At 35.3% G+C, this 15553-nt stretch overlaps 1 protein-coding gene across 1 annotated transcript in view; it reads left to right on the forward strand.

The window, feature by feature from the left end:
* The window catches only part of LOC118264341 (uncharacterized), a 69745-nt gene that overhangs the window by 34584 nt on the left and 19608 nt on the right, over positions 1-15553 (forward strand). Inside the window, exon 22 of the mRNA XM_050704571.1 lies at positions 14451-14554. Coding sequence (XP_050560528.1) covers positions 14451-14554 — 104 coding nt within the window. The remainder of the gene's footprint in view (positions 1-14450; positions 14555-15553) is intronic.

The raw sequence follows: 15553 nt of genomic DNA on the forward strand, positions 1-15553 counted from the left end.
CTTTATCTATGTTTAAAAGTAGATATTTAACCAAAGTTAAAAAACGTATTTACAATGTTGAATTTAAAATATGGTAGTGGTAATTTTATGGTATAGACCGGAAAACGAGCGGATGGATGACTTGATGAGATGATAAGCTATTGCTGCTGCTCATGGACATCCGAAACACCAGTGGCGTAACAAATCGTGTTCGGCCTTTTGGGGGTTAGGAATTTAAGGGTAATTGGGGAATCGGGGATCAAGAAGGGGGATATTTGGGCCTCAGGTAACCTCACTCACACAACGAAACACAATGCAAGCGTTGTTTCACGTCGATTTTCTGTAAGGCCGTGGTATCACTCCTTACAGAAAATCACTCCGGTAAACGAGCGGATGGATCACTTGATGGTAATGTATTGCCGCTGCTTATGGACATCCGAAACACCAGTGGCGTAACAAATCGTGTCCGGCCTTTTGGGGGTTAGGAATTTAAGGGTAATTGGGGAATCGGGAAATTGAGAAAGGGGTTATTTGGGCCTCAGGTAACCTTACTCACACAACGAAACACAATGCAAGCGTTGTTTCACGTCGATTTTCTGTAAGGCCGTGGTATCACTCCTGTTGAGCCGGCCCATTTGTGCTGAAGCATGGCTCTCCCACACTTATTGTTTATCTATTTAACTTGAAGTTTGAGTGCAAATACCGAGCGAAAGGTGTTTTATTTATTTGCGTGATATTAAAATTTGCTCTTCAGAATTCCTTTTCCTGAAAATATCTTCTTTTGAAGTTTTATTTTGTGACACCAGAATTTAAATAAAAATCTACGTCAGTAATATTTGAATATCTCACTCGGAGCAGTGACAAATCTAGTTCAAAATTGACGTTCATTCATCGTCAAATACGATATCATAAATGTATTGGAATTCACTACAGACGGAGTATATTCAATGAAGCTGCAGCCTTTAACATATGCTCGGCGCGATGTCGCAGAGATGCATTTTGTCACGAATATCTCATAGTATGCCTTGTGAAAGTACTGTCAGTCTGTCTGGTATACCAATAGGTATACATATATATTATACAAATAAGACCATTATACGAAACCTTTAATTGTTAAAAAAATGTTTTTTTCGTTCTTCTCTTTCCTGCCTTGAGTGAAGCAAGAGGTATTGACCGGTTCTTACTACCTAAAAACCACCCCGTTCCTAATCCTTCTTCGAGCTGGAGCTCTGATAACCCGCTAGGTTATCCGCAGTTCCAGAAATCAAGATTGACATAGACATGGTTGGTTACCGAGATGAGCAATAGTTACAAAAGATATGACTTCGTAATAGCTATTATCTCTCTACTGAATCAGTTTAGTTTATTTAACCGACTCATCAAGTAACTTGGTTCAATGTTAGAATGTGGATTCCTTTACAAAATAATCTTACAAGGGAACTCTGTGTATATTGTGTTCATCAGTTCACAATCACGACGGGTCAGCGTTTGTGTAAAAAGTTTGGGAACACATCCCTCGTCGATAAACAAACACACTCAACTGTTTCGTTATCTACAAAAACAAAGCAAAATGTTTTTGCTCTTCCTGAATGCCGGGTCTAAAAGGTTTATTGGTTTAAATGTACAGTTGTTGAACTCATGTTTCCGTAAATAAAATGTTTTGTTTGAAAAAGTCTCGTTCGGATTTGTTTGACTGATACTGCCGGCTAAATGTTTTCATAGAACGATTACTCCCAATGCTTTCCAATTAACTCCGGCCGGCTCGATGGCAGTTTTTGCTCCTATTTTACTTTGAAACAATTAAATTAATAGAAGTAAAAGTTTATACCTTTTATTGAGTTGAGGTAAGTACATTTTACTTTAAATGTTTTAGTAAAAGTGTACCAAGGAGTAAGATGGTTGTTCAATGTTGAATTTTCTATTACATTAATTTTATGCGAACTTATTTTAATTAGTGTGATTTGTTATGTGTGCTTGACGACGAGACACAATTAATATAATCGTAACAAGATCATATGGCGCTAAAGAAGGCACCAGTTAAGCATTCAGTATGTGCAAGACATGGTGTTGAGTATCAGTGCATGGTGTTGCATTGGTACAGAACCCTTGTTTTACGTGTCATGCGAAAGGTAAGTAACCAAAAAAAAAAACGCCTATACAGAGAGCATGAGCTGCGGACTACCTACCGGCTTTACTGGGGCTCCGGCTCGAGAAGCAGGAGTAGGAACGGGGTGGTTTTTAGTCAGTAAGAGTCTGACAGTCCTCCATGGTGAGAGAAGTCATTGGACGATGTGATGTTTTAAATAGTGGTAGGTCCTTTTAAATACTCCTGAGACTAATCAAAACCACTAGATTTGAACGTTGAAATAATTTAAGATACAATATAATTAACACAAAGAACTCTTAATAATTAAAATATTTCCCAAATATTATAAAAGAACAAAAGTAATTATAGGGATTATTATTTTATCCTTGTTTTTTTAATTTATGATTGTTTGTAAGCCAGGGCTTTGGGTTACTTAGGTTGCTTGTCTTAAAATCAATTATAACTTTTTTCTTGTTAACTGTAGAACGACGAAACAACTTAGGAAAACATTAAACTGTATTCTAATTGTTTCGTAATTAAGTTACTTATGAAATATTGAGAAAATAAGCTGGAATGATGCTGCTTCGATGGATAAGCAGTTTAATAGAAACAAGAATCCCTGGCTTCGATTTTTGTCCAGAATTCTTAGTTAATGTTGTAATTTGGCGCGTACATGTGTTTTAAGCAAAGAAAAAATAATTATGTAATACTGTCTCCTTTTGGTCATGTGATTGCTGAACAATCTCAGATTCGATTTCAAGGTCGGGTAAAGTAATATTGGGGTTTAAAAGGACTTTATAAATGCAGTTTTGAATAAAGAAAAGTGTTGTATGTTAGCTATGTGGGGTAAAGGAAAAATCGGTTTAAAGATAGTTGTAACAATATATTATTTGTTCCTCATATTGATTACTGTCTTTAATAAGACAATATATATTTATATTAATACTTATGTATGACTAGAGCTGATCACAGTTTCTTCCATGTACAATGTACATTGTTAATAGCTCGCACAGAAGAAGCTTATAGAAATAATCCTCGATCGTAGGCGGATAGCTATTCCAGGAATAAAACAATATTCACTAATGACATCCTCTTTCTAATGATATCTAACAATAATTTCCAGCAATTATTTAAGACTAGTTGATAGTTAGCTTGTGTCTATTTTTAAGTGGACATTAGATTTTCTCTAGGGTCATGAGTTTCGTCCTCATAACAATATTAGTGACTATTTGGTTATTGCAATCAGTTGATTCTCTCAGTTGTGCCATACATAGTATTTAAGCTTTAATTGTGGTATTTTTATCTTGTATCTTTCGTATTTTGCGGACCATATTTTGTCTATTGGGGACCATTTGTAGTTCGCGGAGCACCGGTTAAACCATTGGTTTAGCCTGTCTAATGGTATATTACTTAAATGTATGGATCTGCGAGTTACCTAGCGGGTTACCAGGGTTCCAGCTCGAAAAGCAGGAGTAGGAACGAAGTGGTTTCTAGTCAATAAGAGTCTGACACTTCCTCTTGTCTCGCCCAAGGAATCAATTGGATAACGTCCCCGTTAAAAAAAATGTTATATGGATCGCTCCTATACTCTTATTACATAGTATTCGTACTCATAACAGTAATGTAAATGTGGTTTGAAAGTGGTTTTCGCTATAATGACTTAGGCAAAGAGCTTCGTAAGTCCGGCTTCGTATTATTAGGAATAGAAATTCAGGTTTTTTGTTTCGTTGCTACGCTACAAATAGGCTGACCGACTTTTGTATTGTCCGTTTCCAATTAGGTTCCAAAGTCTACATCAAATAGGTCAAGCAAATATAGATTAGTCACCTAATTTTTGTTAAACTAACGATATAGAAAACTCTATCAATAAGTGTGGGAAAGCCATGCTTTGGCACGAATGGGCCGGGTCGACCGGAGTGATACCACGGCCTCAAAGAAAACCGACATGAAACAACGCTTACGTTGTGTGTTCATCGTGTGAGTGATCAGAGGCCCAATTACCCCTCTTTCCAATCTTCCGTAATAACCCATAAATTTCTAACCCCCAAAAGTCGGCAACGTACTTCTATCGCCTCTGGTGTTTTGAATGTCCATAGGCGGAGGCGATGGCTTACCATCAGGTGATCCGTCTGCTCATGTACCGGCTTATACCATAAAAAGTAGCTACTTTTAACTTAAAACCTTTATAAACCTACGTATATAAAAACAACTGTAAATTAATAATAAGGCCTGCAAAAAGAGGTGCATAAATAAAATATGCCAATATTTATATTAATAAATTTTATATCATATTGCAACAAAAACAAAATACTATAAAAAAGGATTACTCTTTCATGTTGTATTCCGATATTCCGTCCAGAATTACAAAATTAAATTCAATCGAACGAAACATTTAAAATATATTTGATTGTAAACTTTAAACAGAATACGTTAAGGTTACATTTGAATTGCCTCGGTAATGTAAATTCAAATAGTTGCCACTAATATCCTCGTATAGGGAAAGCTCAGAAATATTAGTGAGGAACATCAATCATTGATATTCTCTTTTTACAGTCTATTGCAAAAAACCTTTGAAAAGGATGTGCACGGCAGTGTGATGATTGATAGGCATTCTTACTCCCGGCTATTGCTCGTGATGAATGAGCCAAATATGGCTCTTTAGAATTATAAGAAACATTTCACTGTCATCAATTACCTGTAGGAAACACATAGTGCAGGGCTCCGATGTAATGGGACCTACTTAACACATTATTGTGATAAATGTCGTACTATTATGCTATTAGTAGTACTAGTACTAGAAATATTGTACCATATTAAAAAAATCAGACATACCCAGTGATAAATATTGTACTCTTGCACCATAACAAATAAAATCGTAACGGAGAAAAAAATGCTTTCAGGCATACCCAGAGCATAGAATATGCTTTATTCTAATGTAACTAGATATCTTAATATACCGGAATAAATTCGGCAAAAACTCCAACAAAATAGTTCCTAGTTAATTAAAGTTTTGAAATGAACAAAATATCTTTTTACAAATAATTTATTTTTGTGGATGTTTCAGTTTTCAATTTCACGAGAACACAGTTTCAACGTATGTTTTTTGCTGCTTTACGTATATACTTACTGAATTAATCTGAAAGGGGTTATTGCAGTGATTTATTTTTATAGTATACGCTCTGATTCCATGTACGTGGTATTTATCATAAGTCTTCTTTGGCTGCAGAACAATTAAAAAAATAGTGAAAAAGAATCTCAAAATAATCGTTTCATTCGTTTCAATATAGTTTTTTATCAGTTCAGTTCAGACATATAATGTTACTTGAGATTATTATCTACCCTATCTTTCCATTCTTGTACTTACTTAGCTTTCTTAACAAAGTGCATATAACAAAGAACCGCGGTTTTAGATTACCCGTTCTTAATTCTGTGGATCATTAAAAGTTTCCACCTTAATAATAAGCTCGCGATAGTTTATGAAACGTATTACCTTTCATATTGCTGCTAAGGCATCTACACCTACAGCATAACCGATCATACGTCGCTCTACGCAAACTGTACTGACATTTATTCAAGTTCATTCATTCATTCATAACTTCACACCTTTAATCTCCTAAGGGGTAGGCAGAGGTGCACGTCATGGCACATAATGCCAATGTACACCCACATTTCACAATTTAGGTTGTAAGTCCCATGTAATAGGTGGTGAGCCTATTGCCGCATATCCACCGTATACCACTGAGAAATTTTCGAAAAACTGAAAGAGCTCAGTAATACTTCGCCCGACCCGGGAATCGAACCCGAGACCCCTTGCCCGGCAGTCGCACTTGTAACCACTCGGTCAACGAGGCAGTCTATTTATTCAAGTCTTGGTAACTTTCAATACCGACCCCAAAAAACTAATTAGGAAAAGGCCAGTAGCTGATCATACCTGATGCCATGCTCTATTTAGGACTGAAATCCATTCATTATAACTTTGTTCTTGTTTATCGTAGTAGTAGATACCGAAACTGAAACTTACTTTGCATCAAGCCCCACAAAATTTTCCGAAAGTTAAAAGTTACTAAGTCTGTTTGTTGAAGTTGATTCGTCAAAATTTTCGGCTTATATGGTCTAGTTACGTACCTATCTGCAGGCTTTGCTTAGTGACAACAAGCTGCTCCTGCAAAATGGGATTGTAAAAATAGTGTAGGTAGGAAAAATGGTAATAAATAGATAACTGTTTATTTGACCAGTTCCTTGAATTGGCATTGTTCATTCCAAAGGCATTGTTGATTCAGAATTTGATCGAAGAACTTCCCAGTTAACTTTTCAGTGATTAACGATTTTTTTTTATAAATGTTTTATTTAAATGTGTGGGTATTGATGTTGTTATAATAATATTATTGTTTGAAGAAAATGTTCGTTCGCAAGGAGGGTGCAACTGCACCCACTTACCTCCCACTCTCCCTATTCCTTTCTACTTTTATTCTCGGAAAATAAACGTAAAAACTTCCAATGTTTTCCTCAGTAAATCGAGACGGCCATTATTGAATAGTCAGTCAGTTCATTCAACATAAACCTCTTAAGCATTCTGTCCTAAGGCAGCAAAAAACGAAATACCTTACAGTTCTTTATTACTCGTATATTGAATTTTATAATAAATATTTCATAGAATTTTTTAATAATTCAGATTCTAAGGAAAGTATTTCTTTAACTAAGAAAATATGTCTCAGTGAATTTTTGCAGGGAATTGGTAGTAGCAACCTTTAAATGTTTTTAGTTTTCTGAGTAAGTAAATAAGTTAGTACAATGAATGAAATATGAATGGCCACACCCAATCAATCCTTCTGAGATAATTATATTGACGTAATGTCACTTTTCTGGTATTTTGTGACATTGTATTTTTTATTTCTACAGTCAAGTTGGGCCATTTTAGTTGCGTATAGCAGCTAAACTCCACCTCAATAAATTGTTATTTTGTTTATTCTAAAAGCATTCAAATGAAATAAGAAAGGTATGGCGGAATTTTATAGTAAAAGCTCGTTACAAGAAAAACATTCATTAGCTAATCAACTTAGTATTATTTATTTACAGGTTTACAGAAAAGATTTGCAGAAACGTGTAAACAAAAACTATAATGAAAATACTATTGTTAATTAACATCGACATATTGTTTATTTTATTTTATGTTCAATGCTTCGCGACAGTCTTAGAGTTGTAAATATAAATAAAGAAATCGTCTTTAACGTAGTTATTTTCAAAATATCCTTAATTGAAACACGACTACTGATATTTCTTTTTCTCCGTATTGTTCGGCTATGTTTATTCTTTAATTAAAGGATATTTTTCTTAGAAGTTCTTATTTCTGTCTCCGCCGAAGAATAATCTTTGAGTTTATTAGTAGGTACTAGTTTATTCAAAGACCATTTTATGTTATTTTTGTGTTAACTTTGTTCGAATGCCTAGTTCCTTCGTTGAGTTTGAGTAAACTAAACTAAAACTAGACTGTTAGGTGTTTCTAAAATTAGTTGAAATTGCCTGGAAATTTATAATATAGGTAGTCCTTGTTTCTATAGAGACGTATTTGAAACAACTGTAGCTAATACATTATGTAGATACTGATAATTGTTTATCTATAGGAACGTATGTATAATTTGTCGATTTACAAAGTCTTATTACATCTCTATTACTTTTCCAGTACGCGATTTGCAAGCGTTTCAAATACAACTCCGAATTGGATGGGATGCCCAGGGAACATTGGTTGGACTATGCTGTCGAGAAATATGGTGAAAAACTCGTCGCTGATATGAAAGTCGTGTTTTCCATATTATATCTCTACTTGCCTGTGCCCATATTCTGGTCACTCTTCGATCAACAGGTTTGTTATTTTGCTGTATTTTTATGTACCTTTTTCTATTTAATTTTAGAGATTTGTTTACCTATTTGCACCCACTATGGCGACAAATTCATTCATATTATATGATATTGTAATACCGTAACTGGTGAGAAACTAGATGGGGCCCAGTAGCGCTGACGGATACGGAGCTGCGGACTACCTAACGGGTTTACTGGGGCTTCGGCTCAAAAACCAGGAGTAGGAACGGGGTGGTTTTTAGTCAGAAACAGTCTGACACTCCCTCTCGCATCGCCCAAGACAGGATAAGTCATTGGATCATATTCCCCCCAAAAAAACGGGTGCGAATCAGGTGTTACATTATAATAGGGACTTTTGTCTTGACACAATTAAAATATATAAAACTGGAAAAGTAGAACAACTGAAGTAGAACAGTTTAGAATAGTCTGTGTCTAGGTCGCAGCCGTTGGTAACAGACCAACTGTTGTATTTATACACCTCTGTCTTACACTAAACAGAAAAGAAATAAGATTAATGTTATGTTATATTATTTTGACATTTGCAAAAAAACTTTGAATGTTGTAAATCAGTGAAATTGTTGATCACTAAATTAAAGGGTGTAGGCACTACAAGTTGAAAGGTTAAGTCATCAAGGTCTATTCAAGTCTCATTCTTGACCTTTGATGGTTTTAGTCAAGTTGTGCTATTTTTGTATCGAGGTGTAGCTTGGGGTTCGGTCTCCAGTCGTCAAGACAATTTGAGAACTCTTATCAATGCGATCACCTGAAGATTGTTTTTTTTGTTGGAGTTACTTAATTTTTTTATGATTTGCGTTTGCGATTGACTGGACAAAATTTTATCACGTGTTTCTTGAATTCATTCGAAAATCATACATAGGCTGAGCCAGGGTTTAGGGTTTATTAAACAGTGTAAAATATACCTGATGAAAAATTGTATATCATTGTATTTATAACACAAAGCTATGTTATATTATCTTAGTATCTTTTTCTACTGGTGCTTGCTTCTTCGCGACTGGTCTTTAGTTTATTCAAAACCCTGGACTTAGTTTAGCACAGGTCGTAGTTACTTTGTAAGATGTACTGAAGAAAGATAAGACGGATGTGCAAAGTTGCAGCATCCCCACTATTTCCAATGCTTTGAAAGTCTCTTGTATCACATTCTAATACCCAGTCGTTGGACATGTTAGTTGTATTGATTTTTCTGTGACTTATGTACCGACGGAACGTGTTTTTTCCTCGAAAGTTGTTATAATTTTTTTTGAACGAAAACTTAATCTGGTGGTATTTAAACTGAATCAACTATTAATCAATATTTTTATTAGTTGTTATTGCAAAATGTATTTTTGTAAAAACTCTGACACTGTAACACTTACAGGGTTCCCGTTGGACTTTCCAAGCTTCAAGGTTACGAAGCGAGGTCTTCGGCGTCACCTTAATGCCGGACCAGCTGCAAGTGATGAACCCTGCGATGGTTCTCCTCATGATCCCGGTCTGTCCAGGAGGCGCGTGGCCTCTACTCCCAGACATGCCACCACTCCAGAAAATGTTCATCGGCGGAATGCTAGCTGCAATGGCATTTGTTTCTGCGGGAATTCTACAAATTGGCATAGAGGTACGAACTTAAAACTGTCAGAGTAAATGTTTCGCAACTATCTTCATTTCCTCGTGGAATATCTATTTCACAATGAACAATGCTAATGCACATGCTCTGAATCTGTCTAAAAGTAGTATGCAAGGCTCATTGTCTTATTCGTGGTAACTGGCATATGTGTGACTATGTGACTAAGTTTTGAACGTATGGAACAAAGTGAGATAGTCGTAACTTTATGCTTTTAGTTTTTAACACAGTTCTGTATTCAGTCCGCCAGTTTGACATAAACAATGCGTTTTGATGGTGTTATGTAAAAGTTGTTGTGTAACTGAAATAATACCTTTTTCTATTGGGTTTATGTTTGTTTGTAGCGATCCACATTGCAAGTTCCTGGTCACCGTCAGACAGGGTTGGTGATAATGAACACGTTGGGTTGTGCTGTGGACATGGCGATCCGGGGTGAAGGTTTAGCGACGGTGGAGCAGCACGGCACGGCCCTCATGACTCCCCTGCCTCACAAAGGTCTCACCGTCACTGCCACCAGCCCTGTCATCTGCGCTGGAAGAGTCATGAAGAAGCATATCACGAAAGAAGAATTGAAAACTGTAGCTGGAATGGTTTGTTTTCATTTATCATACTTTCTATGGATATAATAGCAAAAATTTGTGAGTATATGGATTATTCTTTTGTGTAAAAACTACCGAACGGACTTAGATATTATTATATCTTTACATTAAAGTACGAGTAAACATACCCACATCGTAATATCACATAAGCTACAATTTATAAAAATTGTAAACCTATGTTTAATCAACATAATTATAATGTGGGTGAAGTCGTGACCATCAAAACTTCTGACTTTTTCTGACAAAACAAGACTTATTTCCCTACTTTTGCGATAAATTTCCAATGCAATTCATAACTAAAACAAAAGAGGTAAAAACAAAAAGTGTATGTTGGCAAACGCAACCTGCCTACGACACATCACATACGTTGGTACTCTAATTAGCGTGTTCGTTGAGCTAGAACAGATTCATGACATTACAAAATATGTATAAGTTTTGTTCCACCTCGGTGCTCGAACCTATCCATGTTTAACGCGATGCAGTCAGATAGCAAACCAATTTACAGCTCACTTTCTTGTTTTAATCCTTTTCTGGTTTCCTAATAATGTAATGGATAAAAAACACTTCTAAGCTATGCATGCAGGTGTTAAAAATAAGTAGTTTTGTTCTCTCGACATTCCACTAATGGATGTACAATTTGTTCCTACCATGAAGCAAATACAAAGGTAAGTTTGTGTTCTATTTGTGGTTTCAGCGGACGGCTGCTGTTGTTGCAAAGTTTATTTTGTAACACTTTTTGTTCTGATAGCTTCACAGCTAATTTCTAGGGAGCTAATGCACAGGCATGAGCCTAATTATTGAAATCACGTACAATTATTATTTGTGTCCAATCAGTGCATTAGCTCTAAACAAAAAACACAAAAAGTTACTATGTAGAATAAGTTATGATTGATAAATTAGTCCTGATTAATTTGGACCTGACATTTTAAAAGATTCGTTCCAGCACTAATATCGTCGCTGATATTCATATTAGCTGCCCGTTAGTATTCGGTTATTGGATATTGCAAATACGCGCCACACAGGATTAAAGGGTTCCCCTTTACAAATCAGAGCAATAATGAAACCGCAAAATTGTGTGCAATAAAATGAATAATCCATTGCAATTACAACCTTATGGTCATTGTTAGGAACTGTTTAATGAGTAAAAAAGTATATGAAAGTTTTACAAGATGAAGTATGAGAATTAAATACTGATTTAACAATGTTTTTATGCTTTCAGCAACTTTTCTCGTAGGAACGTAAGTAAATACTTACTGGTAGAAGGTATTTTCAACGGCTGGCTGTTTTAGTTCGTGCTCATAATTAGTCTGACTAGGCAATGATAGTAATCGCTCATTCTCTTCAGTTATGAAAGCCAAATAAAACTTATATTTTTCGCCAAAGTTTTGCAGATTCCTAATTAGAGAGGAGTTAACATTTACCTCTCATTATGCTGACAGTTATTTTATGGATTAGTAAGACGCAAATTAGGTATCGATACTAAATACGGATATCAATTTATTTGCGGAGAAATGAACAGAAAACGGAACGCTTTCGAGTGAGGCGTCGATGGAAGGTTTCTGGTGAAACGCCAGTGACAAGCTCGCGTGCTGCTGTTATGAAAAAAAAAAGCAAATGACAAAATGGTCGCCCAGATTTTGGTTTCAACTGAATTTTCACCGATCTCATCGTGTACAGGAAAATAAACAAAAACGTAGCTGTGAAACCTGATTCGAACACGTTGATATACATGTTTTGCAACGCAACACATTTGTAGGTAGCTAAGTGAATTAATTTACACGTGCATGCAAAGTTTTTAAAGTTTCCGGGACCCTTTCTCGCTATGTATGTTAAGAAAAATCTAAACTTGTTTGTTTGTTAAAGTGTCTGACAGCCACAATTATCAAAGTAGACACAAGGACAGATCGAGCCAGCCGTCTCACATAAATTGAAACAATGTAATCATGAATTATTGCATTACGAATCTGATTGAGTGATTCTTGCTCGTTCTTCTCCATAGGAATTTACACTTTGGAACGAGCAAATAGTTTCACTAAAGAACTGACCGGCAGACAGTTTTTTTTTTTAAATATGATAATATTTACTTTGGCATTCAAAAATTCCTTCCTTGTCTATGTAGTTTATGATGTATTATGTAGTTTATGATATTGACTTTTACTTTGACTACGTGCTTTTACCTACCTGGGTTTCGGTCTCGTACATACCGCCTGAATCCTATAATTTCATAGAAGTTTTTCTACCATCCAGTGGAGGGAGCGCGCTATCACACGAGGATTATGTCTACATGCGGGCGACAATCCGCTTGACAGGGACTCATTTTCATTTATTTTAATTTAATTTATTTCTACGGTAGTGAGACAGGAAAATGTTTAAGTAGAGGTATCATGAAAATGTTAGGCGTACACTACACAGCTGCGTTTCACAAAATTCATAAGGAGTTTAGACATCTGTATTATGTAGTTTATGAGTGTGTATATTGCTAGCTGTATTATATGTAAGGATATAATCATCACATCATATACATATTATCATACTACATATATATGTATGGTTGTTGTTATTTCCATTGCGTAGGCGAGTGATCAACCAAACCGTTTGGCATTTAATTACATTTAGCACTTATCAGCACTGCACTTGACAGGATCGCCAATGACATTTTACGTAAATTCGCTTTTCTGAGGTTTTTTTGTGTGAAGTTACACGCGCTCGTGTTGCAGGATGTGTCGGCTCCAACAAAATATAGTATCGTGTGATAATAATTCAACGTCTGTGGCTTATTTTCAACCTACGTTATTTATTAAAATAATATTTTGCCAATCAAGTTTTCGTATAATCAAACTCAATCTCACAAATTGGTAATAATCTTTTAAGAGTAAAATATAAAAAAAAAAACTGCAATTGAAATTAAATATTTAGTGAGGCGATTTTTTTTACAAATGGTCGTAGCAGTCTGTTTATTTGTCATGATTTTTACCATGGGTTTCCAGCGTAATCAGGCTACCTATAAACAGTATATATGTTACCTTTTGATTCAATGTATTAGCACGTGCACCTATACATGTATATTAGCATTTACAATATAAAGTCAAAGTCAAAGCATTTATTTCAATTAATCCTAAATTAGGTAGTTTTGAAACGTCAAATTGAATTATCCGTCAGTCTGTCTTACAGTGAAGCTAGATACAATACAACGCATCAACTTTCAAAATTCAATCGATTAAAAATCGCGTTAGAAATCGGTACAAATCTACTCGGTTCTAATTTCCCTGAGTAAACTGTTTCCGCAATCTCATCTTGTACAGTAAAGCTTAAACTAGTTAGCGCATAGTCGTGGGTGGTCTGGATGAGCTTGTAATTGGCTGTAATTATTGCATCGCGCATCGCTCGAGATGCGATTCCGTTTGTTGTTACGTGCGTTTAGTGTGCAACTTTATATTGGATTGGATAGGATTATTTATCAATTAATACATGTGGGTGAATAGGGATGATGACTCGGTCAAAAATAAATGATTACAACTTTTCAATACAATAAAATATTCGAAAATAATCACGCTCTCATTCATAAATTTGATGAACTACTTAATTTTTTCGAGCTAAATTTCTAGAAATAAGTCTGATGACGTCATAATAGAGTATTTCATACAAAGTTCATAGAAAATATAGTTTTTGACGTTTCGAAAAAAGTATTGAATTCGACTAGTAGGAAACATGCCTATTTTCAAAAAACTTTAACTTTTATTTAACAAATCATTATTCTGCCGCGTTATTAAGCATCGTGACATCGGGGTAGCTAGTTATTGTCATCCTTATTTTTATTGGATTGGTTGAGAGCAGTGTCACAGCTTAATTTATTGAAATCAAATTTTGTGTTTCAGTCGACAGAATTGTTAACTGTTGGTTGAGGATAATTACGCCGTTAACATTTTGTGTCTTTTTTTTGGAAAATCGCCCACCTATAGATTGGTCTTCTTTGTTATACGTTGTGAACATTTTTATCACTTCCCTACACGATCAATGGATTAATGAATTTATATAATTTACGTTATGATTATATTTTATAAGGGTAAATACGAAGATAATTATTTATACGCAGAATCGGCGCTGTCGGTAGTTTTAACGACCTTAATTTGTTCTGAAATAATTCCATTATAATTACACATAGGTACTGTTTGTTTTTAACGTTAACTTCAAATTTTATACGAATATTGTGTAAATCAGATTTACTTTAGCCGTGTTTTGTTCATTAATGAAAGATAATTAATTAATTAATACATACATTGGGTATGTTTATGTTTCTCTTGTTAATTTTCAGTTCATGCCGGTTGTAATTGGACAGAATTCTGATGATCAGATCAGCTTGTACTTTATGGATCCGAATCCTTTTGTGAAGTCTCTAACTGGGAAACCGAAGTTAAAGTAAGTATTGAGTAGATAGTAATTACGTTTTATGATTGTATAGTTTGTGTTCTTCATCATATGCTTATCAGTGATTGATACATAAGATAATTATAGTACATGTTGATAGTAAAGATATTTACAGTACAGGTATGGGTTGAGTACATTTGGACTAGCAAATAGTGAGACTGTTTCGTTGACACGTGTGAAGTACGTTCTCTGTGTGTGCGGGTGTGCTCATACCCGCATTTCACAAGTGTAAACGAAGTTTTCGGAAATGAAGACCCGAATATCGAGGTCGATAGCAAGCTATTAGCAGGCACCTATGTGTCTGGTATTGCACACACTACTGTTGATTACTAACGCGACATGAGCCTATTACGAGAAATTGGGCGTGCACCCAAAACCTCTTTGCTCCGGAGTAATTTGTAGGCAAAGTCCCAATCAATGGCAAAACAATATTACCGTTCGAGCTTCTGACTACAATCGTAGCAGCGTATTTTTTAAATTCGATCACGTTTTATCGAAATGAGAACGTACTGAGCGAATATTGAGGGCGAAGTTTATATGCCACTGTATTGTAGATTGATGAAGTGTAGGTTTAATTTCCACCTCTGCCAATCATTTTACGTTATTTAGGCGTATTATATTACGTAATAAAAATAAAATTCAATTTCTTTTTGAATAGAGAATATTCAGTAAATGTAGACACGCTCGCAAGAATATCAAATGTTGAAATCCAAAGTTTTGATGTACGAAAGGTGCACAGAACGTAGCCTTATTCCAGAAGTGTAAAAGCCCGCCAGTCAGTGTCAAATAGTTCTATAGAAGTGCGCCAGTCTCCACATACATTCGACGTTCTTCAGCGAACTACGAAATCAAAATTTTTGAATATATTTTTGAACTATATTCGACTGCTGTTGTAAAGCACGAGTTAAAAATTCAGCGTTTTTCGGATTTTCACACCTAGAAAGAAAGAGCAAGAATGTGAAATATTTATTACACACGCTTAAAAATAAG

The sequence above is a fragment of the Spodoptera frugiperda genome, chromosome 25 (assembly GCF_023101765.2).
Source record: "Spodoptera frugiperda isolate SF20-4 chromosome 25, AGI-APGP_CSIRO_Sfru_2.0, whole genome shotgun sequence".
In the NCBI taxonomy this organism is placed as follows: domain Eukaryota; kingdom Metazoa; phylum Arthropoda; class Insecta; order Lepidoptera; family Noctuidae; genus Spodoptera; species Spodoptera frugiperda.